A 20,843-nucleotide genomic window follows, 5' to 3' on the forward strand; every position below is an offset into this window, starting at 1 on the left:
GGTCACTTATACTAATTAGTCTGTGGTGTTATACCAAATAATTGCGGTAACACACATTGTTGTCAAGACAAGATGCTATGCCGATCATATAATAATGATAGAATAGCATGAAATGCAAATACACTCTTTTAAAGAAAAATTATCTTAGCTTTTTTGTAATGTTCAGACATTGGAATTGTTTTGTGAACAAAAGTAATAATGTAAGGTGAAAACAAATTAAATATGTATAGAAAATAAAAATAAATAAGACAAAACACACATCCTATGCAGTTAATAAAATGGTCTCTCTGGTTATCTTAATAATGCACTTATGTAAATATTATACACAAAGATGGGAAATGACGAATAGCTTCACTTCCACACAAATACATGTTGTCATTGTTTCGGTCTAGCAACCTGATATTTCCTCTGCAGGGAGTGTTTGTTGTGGATGTTTTTTATCCAATCACTCAGGAGCCCTTTGTAATGGATGTTATTTCCATTCAAGAACTGTTTTGACTATCACATAATGGTATAAGTGTCTTAGGCTACATGCTCATAAACACAACTCAAACATGTCCATCAATAAGTAAGAGCACTTTCTTGAAACTGCATTAAGAAGTAGTCCCAGTCTATTTGAGAGGCATATACATTTAAAGGTGCAATCATTAATCAGTACAGGTTTCGTTAAACGTTTGACTTGTAGACGGTTAAAAATAGACTGTTAAGGTTCATGGAACGGCAACCTAAAGTACCATAACTTGTCTTTGTTTGTAGACTTTACATGTCCAAACAAACCTTTTATACCCTCAAGGTTTGTTTAAAATCTACAGTTCAGTGTCCACCCTGATAGCAAAAGCTGAGGTAACACATTTCAGAGGGGATAAATGTCTTCAATGCATGATGTCACCATGTAAACATGCCTGTAATGGTGTGGTAGTATTTCAGCAGAGGGTGCCATAACGTTTGAAGATTTGACCTTTGATATGCAACAGTGTGAAAGTGTTTCTTCTTTGACCCTGTTTATAATAAACCTTTAGGTCAACTTGAAAAAGAGAACAGTTTTGACTCTTGTATTCATTTTCAAATGGCAGAAAGATGGTTAAGTAGAGAAAAGCAAACACTGAATGCAACTGAAAGAAGATGAGGAAGTCAGAATCATTTTAGTTTGTTAACACTGTACCGTCATCCTGAGGTGTTTTATCCTGTCAATGTTTGTGTCACAACATTGGAGCGTGTTAATAAAGCATTAGGATGATTCACCACCTGGCCTGTGCGGTGTTGTTATAAAGACACTCCCACTCCCTGGAGAAGCCCAGACCTGTTCAGAGAGACACACTACACTACAGGAGATTCAGTAGGTGTGGTAGCACCTTGACATGATAGATTAGATAAATAGACAGGCAGGAAGTAAGGGGGATAATGACAGGAAGGCAGGAATACTCTGCTGTAGACGGATGACTGGTGTATACCCACACAACTAAATGAAAGATGAATGAATGGGTGGTGGCATTGCAAGATCCTCTATTCATTTTGAAAGTAAAGTAAAGAAGTACTCTAGACAGAGTAAAGATCAAACCTGATTTATAAGTTTATAACTCCAAGAGTAACTTATTTTAAGGACAGAGATGAGCTTATGTTGTTGTTAGTTCACCAAGAAGGTAATGTTTTTGGCTTGATCTGTTTGTCTGTTCTCGACATCTGAATTTTTGTTGAAGTTTCATTGAATTTGTGCTGCATTCATGTGGTGTCGCAATAATTGGAAAAAAACTGTTTCATACTGGGAAAATTCATGTCATCAGTTTATCAAGTCCAAACAGCAACTCAGAAACAGATATCAACACGTTTGAATACTCGGAGCAATAAAAATACAACACGTATTCCTTTTAGTGTTCTTGTTATTTCCACATTACAAATGGATGTTAATTATTAAAGGTCACGAGCACACGTAAGAAAGCAGAACAACTTCCCAACTCTGGAAAATGGGACCAAAGAGACACATGTGAATGCACCTTTGGCCTTGGTCATTTGAGTTTATTTGTCAAATTTAAGTTTAGTACAGCAGCCAGTTATCCTTTTCCACAACGTTTGCATTAATTCGGGTATACTCAACGTTTTTCAAACAGCAGTGATGCCAAAGCCTGCCTTTTCCTATAGCGGACATCAGTATAGGTCATCAGCCCCACTGTGAGCTCTTTACTTCTGAGTCATGAAGAAAAAAAGACCAGGGAAACAATGAGGAGAAAAGGTTATTACCACAGCATGTGTGACAACTTATCCCTATGGAAAGAAGAGGTGGAATTTCTCCAACTTCTTGTGTAACCATTAATCTCCTTACAGCATGCCAGGCCAGAACAAAGACACTGTGTTAGAGAGCGTTTCCTTTTTAAGTACATTTGATGTCAAGTGTTAGTGATAATTGCAGAACAAATTAGTACAGTAAAGCAAATAGGGAAACACACAGCAGCAGGACTAAGCTTCTTGATGTACAAAGGTTTACAAAAGCAAATTAATTGTTAATTGACATGTATAACAAGTATGTAAGTATGGTTCGATTTTACTTACATTTATAATGGGAACATTGCTTGATGTTTAATTTTTAAAGTCAGTATTCTTATTTTTACTAGCATGCCCTTTGTTGTCAATATGCAATAAAAGAGTTGTAGTTGTTTCGCTGATGAGAAATGTTATATCATTGGCTCTCAGTTTCAGAAATGTCTTAAGGTTTATTAGGATTCAATTGTTTCTATGTCTTAAAAAACCTATGTTCCTTTTTGACTGATAAAACATATAAATAATGAATGACCCTACAATAAAAGGTACAACTGTCACATCTTAATAATGAATGAATATTTCAGGCTTGACTCTTAGTCTTAACTTGAATTCCCTCTGGGTTGTATCATATTGATCATCATGAAATGAAAGCCTTTCTTTTTTGTTTTAACTAGCAGATTTTTAGTCTGAGAACATTTAACAGATCCATTATCTGTCTTCAAATGTATATGGGGCACTGGTCTGGGCCTGTCTTCTGTCCTCCACTGCAGGAATATTTGTTCAGGTGTCAATCTACTTTGTGTGTGCATGTATGCACAATGTTTGCCACCTGATCCATTTCAGCTATGATATCAGAAATGTGTGGTTTATTCTACCTGGAAAGTTGCAACACTAAACAATGAAGTACTTCATTGCAACACTATTTATTTATTTTATCACACAATGCAAAATGAGTTGAGCAACAAATGTCGGCTTTGGCCACTTACTTCCTTAGATGCAGTGCTATGAGTTTAAGGCTGTGAGTTATTAATTGTAAGCTGCTGCAGCACCAGCTGTAGCAGGAGCAGGCAGTGAATGGAGTCTCTGTCTGCACTGAGCTGTGTTTTGTGTGCGAAACTGGAAACAATGGGTAACCAATGAGACAAGACCCATGTTCCTTAGTTCTGAGCCACCGTTAGTTAGTGGGGGAGGGGGGAGGCCTTTTGTGTGTATCTGTGTGCTTGTGGGTGTTTGAGAAAGAAAGGGGGAGGTATTAAGATGGGAAGGGGAAGGTAGGTTAGATGTATGAGAATGTTAGTGCGGAGGCCAACAGTCTGTCTATCTTTGGGTTTGATTTAACACACAGGATATCAAAGTAAATACACCTGATCAAAAAAATATGTTTTCGTTTAGGTTTCTCAACATTGAGTTTGCATTGACTTTAGTGTGTTATCAGAGCTTGTCACAACGCCTCTCATTTCCCGCTCTGTGTGTTTTGGGGCTATATGTCACACAAAAACACGTACATGGCAAATGTGTTTCTCTGTATGAACTCATGCTCTCAACTTGTCTTTAAAATACTAAGAGTAAACTGTTCTTCAATTCTTTCCACAACTGATCTATGATGACATTTCATAGTTCCTCTTTTCATCCCATTTGCCTCCTGCTTTTTTCACCTCAGTCCCCTTTTTAAAAAACAAAACCTGGGTATAGCCGATGTTAGGCACCAGGGGGCAGGAGAGAACCGCTGTGACACTGAGGAGACTTTACTGGGCCTTGGTAACTTTTGATATCCAGATAGTTAAAATTATTAAGCAATTTAAACATGTTTGTTTTCATACCGCACATATAACATATCGACCTACATGAATTATCTTATCTTATCATGTCTAAATATCAATATATTTAACAGATGGGTCATCTCTGTACAAAGTATATTTCCCTCTGCAAGCCTGACACAAAAAAAACCCAATATTAATTGAGGAGAATCCAAAGTAATAGACTTCCTAGGAAAAAAAAACAATAAGCAGAAGCACAGATTCCAGGAATCCTTTTCCTCTCACCGTGCAAAACAATCCCTTCATTATTCCCATACAGACAAGTTCACACCGATTTATCAGACTTTACAGCTTCTTTGCTATCAGTATAGTTTAATATTCCTAGAAGGACGTACATTTAGTGATAAGATTCTAGCCATCGTAACCTACTTGTATTGCACTTTTTTTATCTTGTGTGTTTTCACTTTTTTTTACTAGAGGAACTCCTCGCTGCATCTCAACTTTGAGTAACCAGTGCATTGGTACTGTTTTTTCTTTTTAATACCCCCATATACATTTGATATGGGATTACTGCATGGTCTCCGCATGTGTTTGGAGGGGCTGATCTTGTGCGTAAAACATCCCTGATATTTGAGGTGCTCCAGGGATTTGGTGCGCATGCGCAGTGCACCCCTCTCTCACAGCAGAGGAACCGCTGCTGCAACCCAGCAGTCATACCGAGCATAGCCTGCGTGTCAGTGCAGTCGACTTACAGCTGGCTGTGAGGACAACTGGCGCTTTTTGTTTGCTCTTTATCACCGCGATACATTTACACATATTTCGAAAAAAGTGTCAACTCTGTGTCTCTCTTTGTGGGTTTATTTTATTCAAGTTTTACAAATAAATTAAACTAAAGTTGGAGGCTGGGCCTTTAGCTTGTTGACCGTAGCTTGAGAGGAGAAGAAGAAGAAGAAGAAAAAAGCTGGTCTTTTTGTGGTAAAAACTCGATAAATGCTACTAACGAAAATGGACCTGTTAAACTACCAGTACCTGGACAAAATGAACAACAACATCGGCATTCTCTGCTACGAAGGTAAAGTGGAGTGAAGAGTTTGTGCTGCTTTGTTTTTAAACTCTCAGTTAACGCTGTGAGTTACCGTCCGAGACTTTGTCCAAGTTTCACTCAACTTACTTCAGCCTAGGGTCTGCTGCCTGGCTAGTTGTAAAATCCATCACATGTTGACTAATTGCATTTCAACAAGACTTATACAAATCATAAACTGTTCTTAACACTTTTCAACGGTTTGAACTTGATGTCAACGTAAGTTGTTTTTCTATTGAGCGTGGTATTAACTGTTAGCAAAGTAGTAAACGTTGGTTTTAAATGACACCATTGGCCGACGTGTTGCTATTTGCTGGTTATCTGAACAACTGGAAGTGTGTTTATAAGCCCGTGTTTTCATTTCTGAGCTATTGGCTGCTTCCCGAAAGTCTAAGACCTGGCTATTGATTGAGATCAGAGGCGGACTAATCGACTGCAAGTGTGTGAATTTCATGGCTCTCCTCTCACTGGCTCACTGTATTACTATTTGCTCAGTTATTCAGACTTTCTGCTCTATATCATTCACAACTACCTTTGGCAATACTAACTGTATGATCATTCTGGCAACATGTCTGACTTTAGTTGAATCAGATTGTGTGTTGTTGTTTACTTATTTGTCTCATTGTCTTTTTGTGAGATGGTTTGGATGTATCTCTTATTCCTTTTGCTGTAGTTTCCCAGTGTGGACTGCAACTTATTTTCTAGCAGGAATAGTAGTTTAACTTCTGTCCTCTGCAGTTACTGCTCACATGTCAGGCGTTGTAATATCATCCAGCCTTTCCGGGTGCTAAAAAAGACCTCCTTCCTCTGCCCCTGATTCTGAACATGCAGAATCAACTCCAGAATTAAAAAGCAAAAAGGACCACTTAAAATGGTCCATTATTGGCATACACGGCAATTAATTATATATCTTTTAAATCTAATTCTAAGTCCCTACACAAGGTGGTTTATACAAAAAACAGAAGTTCTAGCATCACAGAGGAACACCTTTTTTTTTTATTCATCTCTTCTCTCCCTCTGTTCATTATCCTAGTCTTCCCCCACTGCTCCTCTGCCACAGTTAGCATCTCCTCTCTAAATGTCACATATAATGAACGATTGATAGCACTCCTAAGACGTACAGCTGAAAACCCTTTTGCAGTTTACCAGGTGTACGAGTCACATTTTATAGCAGGAACAGCGAACATGTTTTTTAAGTGTTTGAGCATGTGGTTATGGTCTCTTTGGAGTTGTTCTTTCTTCCTGTTTTCAATGCTGTGTGGGAAACAAGAATGTTGTGTGGCTGTAATTCCTGTTCGACAAGCTGTTTGACGGAAAATGATTACTTTTAGGCATGTGGCTTTTTTTGGTTTTACTCAGTGGTTCAGGCACTCGTGAAATGTCCCTGAAGCAGAAGCTCACAGTGCGATGATGGTGCAGCAGATAAGGCGGCCCCTGGTCTGGGACAGAAGCCAATCAGAAAGCTTCTCTGTGTCACTACAGAGATTCATCTCTCTCAGATTTCATCCTGTCTGTTAGTGAAGAAAATGACAGGAGTGAAGTGGGTAGGAGACTTCTTTCCAGTGGTATTTTTATACTTGTATATCCTCAGGGTGTCTCTTATGTGTGATGTGTTTAGACACAATGCTCTCTTTCTATCTTTGGAAGAACACATCTTCAGGGTTTACCCATCTATTGTTTTCGTGTGTGTTCTTTTAGCTGACTACGCCAAAAACGGACTCCATCATGTGCCTCAAGATAAGAAAAGAATGATAGGAAGAGAGGGAAAAGAGCCAACCAGTAAAAAGAGTGAAAGAAAAGCCCTTCATGTTCAAACATGTTGAGCCAAGAAGGGGTTCGGAGGAGCTTTGTGATATGGTGGGTGTTCTGACTTGTTATTGCATCAGCACACACTCAAAATACATTCCCGGACAGATGCATACATAAATGCTCATGCTGCACTTGAATAACCATATTAATAGTTTAAATAAAGTGTTGAATCTTTTCACTATCCTGATGCAAAGTGGCATACAGCTTGATTTACAGTGCTAGAAGAAAACAGCTGCACCGTATCAATTCTACAACAAGCCTAAACACATTTACATCAGAATTCGGTGATGTCTTTGTGTGGCTGAACAAATAACGCAGGGGGCTGAAAATGGCCTACTTGCTGTTGCTGGCTATATTTAATGTAATTTCCAGTATATCCAGATATGCAACGTGTCAGTCGTTTGTACAAAACTGACAGATACGCGTCTTGTTTACATGATGTAACAATGTCCATGTTATGCAATGTTATGACCCAGTTTGCTGTACATGAAGGTGTGACGAAAATCACATCCAGTCTTGCCTTCTTCTGTTGCAGTTGGTGGATAGATTGGTTTGGTTTGCATATTGTTGGGTTATGATTGGGAGCAACTTCCAGGATATAAGAAATGAAGTTATTGTAGTTGGCTTTGAGGTGCTGACCATCAGTGTGTTGGTGCCAGGTAGCATGAAAGGAGGACTGGACTCAAACCATGTTGTCATGCTGATATGAACCTTTCCCTGTGTATATACAAAGAATCACATTATTACAATATCAAGTTGCCTTCAGCATTGTAAACAACTGTTCCAATTTCCTGCAAAGCAAAGATTGCCCCCATTTTATTCCAAATCCTGTCATTTTCCAACCAAGCTGTGCTCTTGATTCTATTTTTGGAAATGATTGATTTTTGCCAGTTGTGTGATCAGACTGAATTGGAGGATTTATGCATTATGCAACTCTTTATCACTTCGCACCTCTCTCTCTCTTTGTCTGTCCGTTCGCCTCTCTCCCCACTCTCCCTTTCTCTTTCTGTAAAGCTGCTATCAGTTGTAGGCCTGTGTGGGAGGGGTGCAGGGGAATGCTGCTGACTGTCCCTTTTTGCTGCTGAGCAGTAACAAATAGACAAGGTTGAAAACCTCCTCAAAGCCATGTACTTTCGTCAACTTCTTTCCCTCTTCGTCCCTCTATCTTGCTCCCCTTTCCTTTCTCTGTCAGAGATCAAACCAATCCAACATCCGGTTTAAAAGTTCAGCTCTGCAGACAAGAGCTTTTTTCGTGTGTCCTTTTCGAGTATTTAAAGCCTAAAACCTCCACGGACTATGAAAGTAAAGGCAACCCAGAGGGCCAAGTTCAGGTTACTGAGGACCTCGGCCAAAAATAATCACTTTGCGGCTTCGCAGAGAGAGAAGGGGGCATGCTTGAACTCATCCTGTCTTAAGGGGGAAAGGAGAGAGGGACTGAAAGCCAGAGGGGAATAAAGAGATAGAGGGGTACCTCTGTTTGTAATCCAATCTCATCCTGATTCCAAGCCGTTTGAAGTTCTGTCAAGAGAAACAGGCTTTGATCATGTGGACCAAATGAACCGAGAGAGCAGAGGGGAAAGGAAAGTGGAGTTTTTAATTCTGTGCTACAGTCCTCCTCCTCCCCCAGGCAGTCTGCTGGCTTAACAAAACAAACAGTGTTTACCTGTAATAACACAATGTTATTTTTCTACCAAACAACTATAGAATTGATAGAGAAAATAATGAAATGAATTCTTTCAAGCATTGCCATTTGGTGCTTTTGCCTATCTCTGTATTTGATGTTGCCTGTTGCTGTGCACATTATAATTGGATTATCTTTTACTATTCACTTCTGTCATGGTTTAGGAGGCATGCATAAACAGGTTTGCTTAGTTTATAGGTACCTTTTAAAACAAAGACCTTTTCTTACATAATGTTCTGACATGAAGGCTTTTTCTGGTCACCTCTCTTCCAAGATAGTTAGTTAGAAAACTAAAGTTATTCCTGTAAGGAGAATCATTTTCCAGATATTTCTAATTCTCCACTATCAACTGAGTGTTAATGTTTTTACCTGCACAACTCCTATGAAGTTGGTTACTTCCAATCCATAATTGCGGTGCTGCAGGCATAAGGTCACAAGGTCACTCTATAAGGACACATGTCTTGTTTTTTCACAGGGGAAGCACTCACAGGTTCACCTATTGTTGAGCATTTCACTTCTGAGCCTCTGCTAAGCTATTATGTGTCCTGGATTTTGATTGGCCAGTGTGGTATCACAGGCTCCCTTCTTTTATTGCCAACCCTCTGTCCTGCCAAAAACAATGATGTCACCCTTGTTGCTATGGTTCACAGTGGGGCGAGCAGGAACATGCCAGAGATAGAGAGAAAGGGGAGGTGCTGCTGCTGTGTTTGGGAGGCCATGCTAAAACTAAACATACATATAGGAAGAGTGGAGGAACAGAGAACACACTTTATAAAAGTACAAAGCCTTTCAGTGTGTGTTTTATTGCTACGAGTTTCTGGATGATTTAATTGTTGTCCTATGGCAATTGAGACGGCTCCGAAAATATTTGCTCCGTCTCTTTAAATAAAGTCATATAATTTGTATGCATATGCAAATTAAATTAAATTCCCACTGTGCTGCGTAGGAGTTTTTAGTTAACTCTAAGTTAAGATAATCACCATTGCATCTGAGCAATGTTTGTAGTATGAAAACAGGAAAACGTGTTTCTTTGCAAGGGGAAGTGTTACAACTATTTCTTTTAGGTAGTAGTTGTAGAGAAAGCTGCACATGGGAATCAGAGTTCTAGTCTGAGCTTTATGTTTCTGTTGGGGCAAAGTCAGACTCACACATGAGGCAGAAGCAGTGGAAAGTCCCCGCGCTGAGACGGAGCCAGTGGTAGTTTTCCTGATTCTCTTTTGCTCTTACTCCCACTCACTGACGGCTGTGTAAGGCTTCTGTACCAGGACAAGACTGGAGGTTCGCAGAAAAAGTCAGACAAACACAGAGAAATAGTTCACACCACACACAGACGTGCATGCAGAACCCATCCACAACTATTTCCTCCAAAACATTCCTAACCAGATACTCTCCTGCGTATGCCAGAGGTTTGTGCCTCACTCAGCAAACTGTATAAGTCAACAAAACCCAAAGTTTGAGCTGGAACACAGCATGTATAGTAACACTGTCATGAAGTCGTTTTTGTGGTTAGCTTGTTTAAAGTGGCAATAAAACAGTTGCCTTCTACTTGAAAATACCATCATTTCAAACTAATTATCATCATTTACACCCACGGCGAGGCGCCATTTTGGCAGCGTAAGCATGTCAGTAGACAGACTTAACTGTCAGTTCATACTCAGTCATGTTTGAAGTGACCACAGTAAAGTCAACTGTAGTTTTCCTGGTGCTATACTTTGAATTCATTCTGGTTTTGTCATTTCTTTTCATCTTTTATAATGCTTGTACTGCCTCATACGTTATTATTAACTTTCTACCTCTTGTCTCCCTCCCTCCTCAGGTGAAGCAGCTCTGAGGGGCGACCCCAGACTCCAGTCCCTGTCCCTGTCCTCTTCCTCATCCTCCTCCTCCTCATCGTCGTCCTCCTCCTCTTCCTCCTCCATCTCCAACCACAGGACGGGTCCTCCTCCCATCAGCCCCACCAAGAGGAAGCTGAGCGGGGACCAGGGCGACAGCGATATGGACGACAACGAGCATGTGGCAAAGATGAGCCGCCTGTTTGCTACGCAGCTGTGAGTACACACACTCAACTGGCACTTATACGCTATCTAACAAAATCCATTATGAGGAGCTTCAAATAACGTTATTTATAGATGCTCATTTCCTGAGGCCCTAGTGAAATTCTTTATATATATTTTCTCTCCCTTCACCCTGTCTATCTCACACTCACAGAAACATTGAGAAGGCCACCTTGCTGTCTAGAAGCTACATGTACACACATACTAGACCCACTGTTTTTAAAGTCAATTCAGCTTCAGTGTTTCTGTTGGCCACGTGTTGTGCGGGCTCCTCGTTTGGTAAAACTTTGCCCAGGCAGGGTTTCTCAGAAGTCCCAGTTTGGACTCCGGGGTGCTATGCCAGGTTTAGCCGGCTCCACAGAGTTCTCCTTATAGCCGCAGATCTCTGGAAGCTTGGAAACAGGGGCTGCACAACAGAGAGATTACTCACATCTCCAGAGTTCCCACATTCCCACTTCCAGAGATTCCAAAGATTCTGGTGTGCTGATTGGCTGTGAAGGACTGCTGGGGCCGGGGGCAATGGAGTCGCAGCAACCCCCCCCCAACACTCTCTTTCTCGGTTTGACTGAGTCAGTCATGGGACTCCGGCCATGCTATTTATTGCAGAGATGTTATGTGGAACTGTGCAGTTCCTCTATAGGTCCTGTTGCTGGAAATACAAGCAATTTGAGGAATGATGTTGCTACGTTCATTGCATTGTTAGGTTTGTCAGTCAACATGGCTTGGAGGTGACACAATGGGAGATGATACTGTAAGCCCTGGATTAAGAGTAGAGCACCCTTACTAGTAGTGTTCTTATTTATCTGGTTAAGCATGTGCAAACACAAAGATGTATGCATGAGAGCTTGGACACACACTTGCTGCACGTTTGCACACTAAGCAAGTGTTTGAAATAAAATGTCTGTTGAAGGAGCATCCAACATCATTTTTTTTCCAATCACGTTCAGACTGTTATGTTAAATATGCGTCTGTAGTCAGTTTGTTTTTCATAGCAATTACAAAAAAAAGGCAATAGCGAATCACAGACATATACACGTACCCAAGTCACTCATGCACAATAATCCAATCATGACTAAATATTCTTTATGCTGACATGTTCCAAACACGTAGCTAAATTCTCTTCTTTCCTTCCGCGCAGTCATAACTCAAAAGCTCTGCCAGTCATAGCAAATGTGCAGTTCATTGGTGAAGCAATAGTCGGCAATACATCTGAGATCATCCTGGGCTTCACAGTGATTCTCATCAACGCTCAAGTCATTGCAAAAGTAGTTTATTGTCACCATTAGTTTTCAACGGCTTGTGTTAAAGGTAGCAATTCTATGACTTTTGATTGAAGTCTTGTATTGGCACAGGGAGAGGGTCTTTGTTCCTTCATCTCGTGACTGTCTGGCCTCACATAACAAAGGATTAGCTTGTGTGTCTTCTCGACATTAGTGCAGTCATCTTGTTTTCTGTTATGGATGTGTCAGTGGTTGGAGGATTACCATTATACACTCTAACCAGGCAGTAAATCCATCTTCACACTTGGAGTTCTTTCTGTTGTGTTAGTTGTTTTTCCACTCTCTTTACGATGTCTTTCACGCGCGATGCGGTTAACTTCTGCTTACATTGATAAGCAAATTCTCCTACTCGTGGATCACGAGTGACTTATTTCATAAGTTGGTCTGCTAAAGTACAATGGGACTTATTGTCATATCAGCTTTCAGTTGGTGTTGCAACTCCTGGCCACAGTTTCTAAATGCAACCATTTTGTTGAGTAAAACGTAGGTTCTGTCAAAGGAGAACTGAACTCAAAACTCTATGTTTATGACTTCCCAAACTGCTCATTGTAGCATGATTATTTACTAGAATCAACCTGTGATTACTCTTAATCCCTTTATTTCATCTTCAATTGAATTATGACCTTGGAAGTCATTTGGCTCCAGCTACTGTTGGTTACTCTCTTCACAAGAAAAGTCAATTGCTTGTTGACTTGCTGCAACTTGAAGTTAAGCCCTGGGGTTTTTCCGAAGCTTCATTGTGATGTAGTTGTTGAACATTTGCCTCGGGGCCATCCGAAATGCATCGCTTTTTCTGTCATTTCATATGCGGTTTCTCTGAGGGCATGCTTTCCCTGGCAAAGTGAACTTCTGAGAGACTTGTTTAAACCTGCAGTCAGGCGGCCTCTGACAAACTTTTCCTCCTTGTTTTTCTGCCTTTCCAAAGAACAGTGATTACACCAAATTGGAGAATGATGGGTTATTGTTACAGAAAAAGTCAAGCTAAAAATAATGTGGTGAAAACAGCCTTTTATAGGAAACACTGGCGGGTACTTTGCTGTCTTTATTTAAAATACATGAGCCGTCCGCTTCATTGAACTCATCTGTCAATAGTAGGAACAATGATTAGGTTTAATTTGAAAATGATGGACTTAGTTCTTTGGTAACAGCTTGCCAACAAGCTAGAGAACAACGCCAAATGTGTACACACACACACACACGCACGCACACGCACACACGCACACGCACACGCACACGCACACGCACACGCACACAGGCGCACACACACACTCAGTTCAAATGTCCAGAGATGGTTATCTGACACCATTCTAGCTGTTGGATTTTGCTGGCTGCTTCTGCCTGTGTAGCTTGTTTTTCTGTCTGCACTGATTGCTCTGCTCAGACTGTTATTGCATGTTCAGGAGCTTTTTTGTTCATTCTTCTCTTTAAAAGAAACACCTTTTGTTTTGCTTAAATGGCAGTTTTCCCTTGTGCTGACAACATACTGTAGGTTGCTAAATGATGTGCGTTTCTGTCACAAGGCTTATAGTAGGCGTTCTTTTGTCTTTTCAATTCAGTCATATTTCAGACAGGCACCTGACACCTTAGACTTGAGGCGGGGCTAAGCGGCAGTAAGCTCAGGTTACTGCCAATTATAACAAGCTGGAGTCAGCGCAGGCATAGACTGGGGAAAACTAAACTTTCTGAACCCTCTCAAGGCTTTTCTCTTTAATTGTTTATTGTCGAACGGCTGTGAATTAAATGTGGTTGAGTTTATTCTTCTCAGCCATCTTAGTGTTTCGTGGTGAAGTCACTATTGTAATATAAATACAAAGTTTATAGCATGGTAAATTCTACATATAAAAGTCTGATGGAACACATCGATAGGCCTAGTTGCAGGCTGATATGTGGAAACAATCTCTTTGTAGTGAGTCTGCAGAGGCCTTCTGCAGCCACTGCAGGTATGCACAAGTGTTGTTTTGTGCGCTGTCCGTACATGCATGTGTGCTTGCCCATCTGTGATAATCTGTTTGTGTGCATGTGTGTGTGCATGTGTGTGAGAGGGCTCCTTGTCAGGCAGCAGAGGCAATACTTTCTTATTTTCTCTGAGGAGTAGGAGGAGTCTTGAACAAAGAAGCCTTATCCTGTCCACTGGAGCCTGCGGGCTGGAAGCCTGCTGCTGCCTGCCCGCCGCTCTGCAGTTGTAGAGCCGCCAGAATAAAAGTCCTCTAGCTCAGCTGTTTCATTCCTCCTTAGGAATAAGAGCCGGTCCCAGAGCAAGGCTTTTTATAGGGTTTTAATTGGGGAATATGACTTCAGGAAAGTGTATATGCAGCAGCCTGGTTACATGGACTCACTGTTGATTTTCTCAGGTGATAAGCTTTGATGTTTATCCAAACTAAGTGTATTTTTTTTCATTATAATATACCAAGTGTATTGTGTATATTTTCTGTATAGTAAGTTGCTTAGCGGAATTACATTTTAAAAACCATTAAGTCAGATTTTGATGAACTTGACAAGTTGACCTGGGGATTGCTTGGAGCAAATGTTCCTTTTTTCTCTCTTTCTCATGTTTTGTTCATGCTCATACTGGCTGAATTGCCAAAAAGACATTTTTCGTCGACTTTGTTCAGAGTAGTACTTCATCTTTCTCTCTGCCTTGCTTTTATTTTATGATTCTCTCAAGCGTAATTCTGTTGAAAATGGCCCTAAAAGCTACATTTAGTCAGTGTAGCCAGTTTGCTGCAGTAAGTACTGTTGCATACAGAAAGTGCAGCTGCCTTCTACTGGGAACTTCATCAGTAAATTGTTCTCATGGAAGTTTCCCCAAAGGCCAAATTGGGGGAAACATAAGAGAGAGAGAGAGTGTGTGTGTGTGTGTGTGTGTGTGTGTGTGTGTGTGTGTGTGTGTGTGTGTGTGTGTGTGTGTGTGTGTGTGTGTGTGTGTGTGTGTGTGTGTGTGTGTGTGTGTGTGTGTGTGTGTGTGTGTGTGTGTGTGTGTGTGTGTGTGTGTGTGTGTGTGTGTGTGTGTGTGTGTGTGTGTGTGTGTGTGTGTGTGTGTGTGTGTGTGTGTGTGTGTGTCTGTGTCTGTGTCTGTGTCTGTGTCTGTGTCTGTGTCTGTGTCTGTGTCTGTGGTTGCGTCTGGTCAAGCCAGGTGAGGTCATTGCTACTCGCTCGATGGTACTGGACTATTTAGTGTAGGCGCATGTGAGAAAAAAAGGGGTATCATACAGCGTGTGTTTTTTCTGCCTGTGTGTGTGTGTTCATGTTGTTTTCTTTGCCTGCTTGTTATGGTTATTCCCATATCCGATCTGTTCCAGCTTTAATAACAAAGGATTTCTTCAGCTCTTTCTCTGCAGTCAGTTTACCGTCCATTATGTGCTAGATTTCTATCAGCATTGCTGCGTGAGTGGAAGTCTAAAAGATTTGAAATGGCTGTGTAAATCTTGCTTGTTGTAGATGTTCGGCCTGATTTACCAAACCGTTTTCAAGAATCCTTTGTAAGAATAACTTCTATTTCATGTTCCATGTCGAGAACAACTACCAATGTATTCCAATACTACTCTGTAAATCACATCTGTAAGGTGTATTTTCTCTGGTTTTTGACTCTTCTATTTTAAAGGATACAAATATTATTGCTAACTTCCGCTCAGTCCCGCAACTCAAACCTGAAGTGAGCAGAGTAAACTGTGCTGAGATGTTTGTATTGTGTGTGTGTGTGTGTGTGTGTGTGTGTGTGTGTGTGTGTGTGTGTGTGTGTGTGTGTGTGTGTGTGTGTGTGTGTGTGTGTGTGTGTGTGTGTGTGTGTGTGTGTGTGTGTGTGTGTGTGTGTGTGTGTGTGTGTGTGTGTGTGTGTGTGTGTGTGTGTGTGTGTGTGTGTGTGTGTGTGTGTGTGTGTGTGTGTGTGTGTGTGTGTGTGTGTGTGTATCCATTTTGTGGGTTTCAGCAGACCTCGCAGAGCTCGGGCCTGGTTGTAACCTGCGGTTGAGCCTTCATCCTCCTCTGCTTTTTTTTTTTTGTCGTCTTCTCCTCTCTACGCCCTGATTCTTCCCAGATGTTTCCTGTGTGTGTCTCTCTCTCTCTCTCTCTCTCTCTCTCTCTCTTTCTCTCTCTCTAAAGATTTACGGTGAGGTTTTCTCTAAAAGACTAGAGGACAATTGTGAGAAAAGGCGTGGAACTTTTATAGCTCCTGTATATTTCCCTCAAAGTAAAATATAGCTAACTCACCAAATTGGCAGTCTACTATAAAGCTAAACGTGGAAAACTCAACCATCATTTTAAAGTTATGGGTTTATTTGTTTGATTCACTTTCCATTTTGACAATTGGACAAGTTGGCTCAAAGAAAGCGGCTTCTTTTAAGAAACACTTAGCAGGGCTGACTATGTGCTTTGTTCGCTCAAGTCACTCAAACATGGTTCGCAGTCATGATCTTTGACTTGAGGTTAACTTGAAGACAGGGTGTCATGTGAAGGGTTACTCAAAAGGCTGGCCTTAATGACAGATCAGAGTGGTGTAATATTATTTAAGATATATGAACATCATTTATGTATTGAGGGTTGGACTCTCTAACTTTGAAATGAAGGGGTCTTCCAGTGAATCTCAACCACAGTGACCACCACTAATGCCAGGCTACACAAAACCCAGGCTCTTGTCAAATAGAATCAAATAGAAAATACTCTTTATTCCATTGTGTCAAAAATATATATTCTGATGTCAGTCACACGGTTCTCATTATAAAAACAAACCGGTGGGAAAAAAACGTGCAAATATTCAAGTAAAGAAGACGGGCCAAAGCGAGGTTCGACGTTTTCTTTAGGCTAACAGGACAAATAGGAGTTGGACTGTACCTGCACTCAGAGTGCTGGTGGGTTCTGTATATTTGAGTCATTTCTCTCAAATCTATTCCAGCATCATTATATCTGAGCTTCTCTCTGTCTGCCCCCTCCTCAGCGTGGGTCTTGCTCCATATTGATGCTCGACCTGAGAGTATTAAGTTGTGAAATAAGATTCAGCTGCGTCCCCAACCTCGACCCCACTCCTTTTATTCACTTAGTGTCCTCTTGTAGGGGCCAAATCCAAGAGTTCTTTACTTTTTAAAGGTTGCCCCCCCCTCTCTCTCTGCCTGTCCCACTTGTAGCACTCATCCTCTCCTCCAGCCCCAGACATGGCACCCCTCTCCCTTCAGCTCTAGCCTTGTTACCACCCGTATGCCCGCATGCGTCTCCCTCGCTGTCCGCCCTCTCCCTCTCTCCCCAGCTGCGACCCTAACCATAATTGAGAGGTGAGTATGAGGGACAAAAGACTCAGGGTCGGTTTTGAATGCCCGATTCCTGGCATGAACTGCGGTCCGGGGGTTTTGGTGGGCAATCAGGCGAGGAGGGGCGGGGACGGCGGTGGATTCGACAGCTACGCCATTCATTGGTCGGATTTGTTGATCCTGTTCACTGGCTCCTGAAACTGGCCCCTCTTGTGTGAGGATGTGGGCATGCCTGCTCCTTGGCAATGATTAAAGTTTGGAACAACTTCCACAATCTAACTCAACACCCAGCTGCTGAGAGGGAGAGCTTCATTATCCGTTTGCCTCTAAAGTAATCTGCTGGTTGTTTATATTTGACGATAGCAGAGTTTTACAGGAGGTTACAAAAGTGAATTTGTTCTATACAAATATTTAAAACAACACATTCATTATATTTACCTGTTTGACTCCACGAGGCCGTTATTGATTGACTTTTCGACACAGATAACTGATGCTACTATGGGAAAACATGGGAGCCTGTTGACGAGCGGTTGGCCAGGGTTTCTAAGAGCGCTGCCAAGTGTCTCCCTCTTTAACCCTCGGGAAGTTTGCTGCGGACTGTGAGGAGAAAAGAGAAAGAAAGACAAAGAGAGTAAAAAGAAAAGGGGGGTCTCTCTCTGCTAATGTAAGCTCGGCACAAACGAAGGAAACTATCGACCTCACTCTTTCTTATAGCAGAGGTCCGGACCGTTCACATGCAGCCCCCCCCCCCCCCCCCCCCCCGCCTCTCGGCAGCTCTTCCTCTCTCCCTCTCTGTATTCTGTGGAGACTATTTATTTGTGGAGGACGCTGCTGTGGGTTCCAGATGCTTGACCCAGCAGTCAGGTTGCCTGGTCACATGGATCTACAACTGTTTGCCTGAACTTCTTGTCTTGCATCGAAACAAAAAAATTAAAATAAAAAAAAAACTGCTGCAGCTTTTTCGCTCTTGCATTCACATTCAGGCTTTTTCTGGAGAAAAGCCCCCACACAGTTTCTGTTGAAGCACAAAGAGGGAATTTCCTGTATTTCTGAGTGCAGCTTATTATTTATAGTACGATGTACCGTTGTTTTGTTTTCCAAATGGAGGCTTTTGTGTGTATGTAAAGTGTTTATGTCGGTGTAGGAAGTAGGAAGTCGGTGAGTTCTAATTTGTGAATGGCTGTGTCGTTATGCATGTGGCTTTGAGGTTGGAGAAAAGGAGAGATAGTAGGAGGCGAGTGCAATAAATCTTGCTCCCTGAGACTGGGCCTCAAACTGTAGGAGGGGCGTGGAGCTGCAGTCAGGGTGTAATACACAGTTGAACACATACAGAACACAGACCACATTTGACGCACTGAGCAAAATAATTGCTACTGTTAAACTGGAAGCAATGGCGCACGGTATCAGGCGCCGCCAGTTCTCTACAAATCAAACAAGTTTTCATTAGAGCTGGGAGCTGGAGAAAAAGAGAGGCCGAAATCTGTGTTTTGTCAAACTGTCGTTACTTTAATCTCTTAACCCTTATCGCTGCTTTTTCAATGATTAAAATATGAGCTCACAGATTGGAGAGGGGGACTTTGTTGTGGTGGGAAATAAAAGTCTTTCATATGGGAACTGTGTGGCAGTCTTACTCTTTTTTTTAACTTTTAGTATTCAGCTCGTGGTTGTAGAGTAAAAAACGAATGGATCAACTTTAGGAATTGAGTTGAGATGCAGATAGAGGCAGCTCCTCTGCATGTGTCTGTGCTGTAGGAGCCCTGCTGGATTTTCTGAGTTCTTCCATTGGACAGCAGTGATTGCAGCTGGTTTCAGGCTCACTGGGGAGATACAGTTGATGCGCTGTTCTGAGGAAACCACTCCACAGCTTTGAACTTTGTGCCTGTTTGCCTCTCTGTGCAGGGAGACGTTTGGAGCCCATCCATGTTGGATACAGTTAGGAGTTTTCCTTCCTCCTTCATTAACAGCAAACATTGTGTGTGCGTGAGAGAGAGAGAGCATGTGCTTGTACAAAATAGTCTTATCAGACCCTACAGCAATCTGAAAAGAGAGTGTCTGTGTGTGTACCATTTACAATCAGTCTTTTGTTTAGCTTACCTCTCTTTGCCCTCAACCCTTTCTCGGAGCCCCTTTCTACCTGCCTTTATTCCTTTCTTCACACTGCTCATCTTTTCCATTAGATACACGATCTGCCACCAGCCTGCTGTTGTTTTTTGTATTGAGCTCATCCCTAACACAGAGAGTTCTGTTTTAAAAACATTTGATAAGGGGCCATCTCAGTAGACAACAAATCTTTTAAATGCGCATTTCTAATCAAATCTGAGTGAGAGGAAATGGAAAGCAGTTCAATAATGCTCCTCTTTCTGTCCCTCTGTTCTCCAGGAAACCCAATGGAGACTACCGCAGCTCTCCCATGTCCAAGGACCAGAGCCGGAGCCCCATCGAGCGCGTGATGGTGCCCAGCGCTCTGGGAGTCCACGGCAACCACCTTTACAGCCATGCCCACCACCACCATCACCACCACCACCATCTGGCTAGCTTAGCCGGGATGGACCAGCCGCTGGCGCTCACCAAAAACAGCATGGTGGAGTCTGCACGCAGCAGCACGGCAGCTATGGCAACAGTGCCGCACGCAGTCAGCGCCGTGGAACGCCAGCAGGTAACCCCGCACTTCCTGTTTCTCTGGTTCGAGCACCAGACTAAATATCTTTCAAATTATTGGGTAAAACCTCAACCCATGTAGAACCCCCCCTAGATTTAAGCAGTGTGCTTTCATTAGCCAGTCTCCTTGGATGGTGAGGAGAATAGATGTTCTATTTCAAACCCTTGTGGTCAATGTATCATTGCACCTCCCTTTGGTCTGTTTTCTTTGCTTGAATATGTCCCAATACTTTGTGTTTTTAGAATCGTCCTTCAGTGATCACATGCGCCCCAGCCAACAACCGCAACTGCAACCTGTCCCACAACGGCTGCTCAAGCCTGGCTAACAACTACAGAAGAATCAACAGTGAGTCCAGACACAGCAGAAAGACAGACACGTCCTACGTCTCTAAATTCTAGTGTATTCATTGATTCGGTTTATTGTAGAAAGACCGTGAGGGGTGGACAAACCTCTGTAATCCATTGATTGTTATGAAGTACTGCGCACATATGTCCCTAAAATCATACTTTCCCAAACAGTGCACTTTGTTGGAATCCTTTTCACAAGTGCAAATCAGCCTCCAGACAAAACACAACCGCTTATACTCCTAACATTCAGACGGACTTGCTAAAATTAGTGATGCTAAAAAAGAAATCCTCCCAGCTCTCGGTCAGCGAGTCTCAGAGGCTTCAACACTCTTTATTTATCACCTCGTCTGTTATCTCGTCACTCGAGGCTTCAGCCAAACACGTCTGTCTTATTCGTCCCGTCTGTGTGTGTCGGTCATGTTTCCCGTGGCTTCACTCGACTGTGGCCGTTTTTATGATCTTAGTGAAATCCCTATGATCTCATTGAGGTTAGCAATTAAATTTAAATCGGTGATTTAAAAAAAAAAAAAAACGCAATGAGAAAGTGGAGCCGAGTGTCTGAGTTTTCCATTGACTTCAAATGCTCATTAGAAGTGTTTGAACTGATGCTTGGCAAAAGAAACTCCCACTAAACTTTATATGAGTGAGTTTAAGAGATGTTTCTGTTTTGGTTATGGGAACTAAA

At 41.9% G+C, this 20,843-nt stretch overlaps 1 protein-coding gene across 2 annotated transcripts in view; it reads left to right on the forward strand.

Annotated features, from left to right (window-relative positions):
- Positions 1-20,843, forward strand: part of vgll4b (vestigial-like family member 4b) — a 35,512-nt gene that overhangs the window by 10,053 nt on the left and 4,616 nt on the right. The window contains exons 1-4 of one of the 2 annotated variants that reach the window (XM_079680993.1): positions 4,704-5,082; positions 10,398-10,629; positions 19,532-19,808; positions 20,054-20,156. In XM_079680993.1, the coding sequence (XP_079537119.1) occupies positions 5,001-5,082; positions 10,398-10,629; positions 19,532-19,808; positions 20,054-20,156 (694 nt within the window). In that variant the 5' untranslated portion in view covers positions 4,704-5,000. Of the gene's footprint in view, positions 1-4,703; positions 5,083-10,397; positions 10,630-19,531; positions 19,809-20,053; positions 20,157-20,843 lie in introns of those variants that run through there. The other variant, XM_079680994.1, reaches the window with a different exon arrangement.

Source organism: Notothenia rossii, assembly GCF_949606895.1.
Source record: "Notothenia rossii genome assembly, chromosome: 5".
NCBI classification, from domain to species: Eukaryota; Metazoa; Chordata; class Actinopteri; order Perciformes; family Nototheniidae; genus Notothenia; species Notothenia rossii.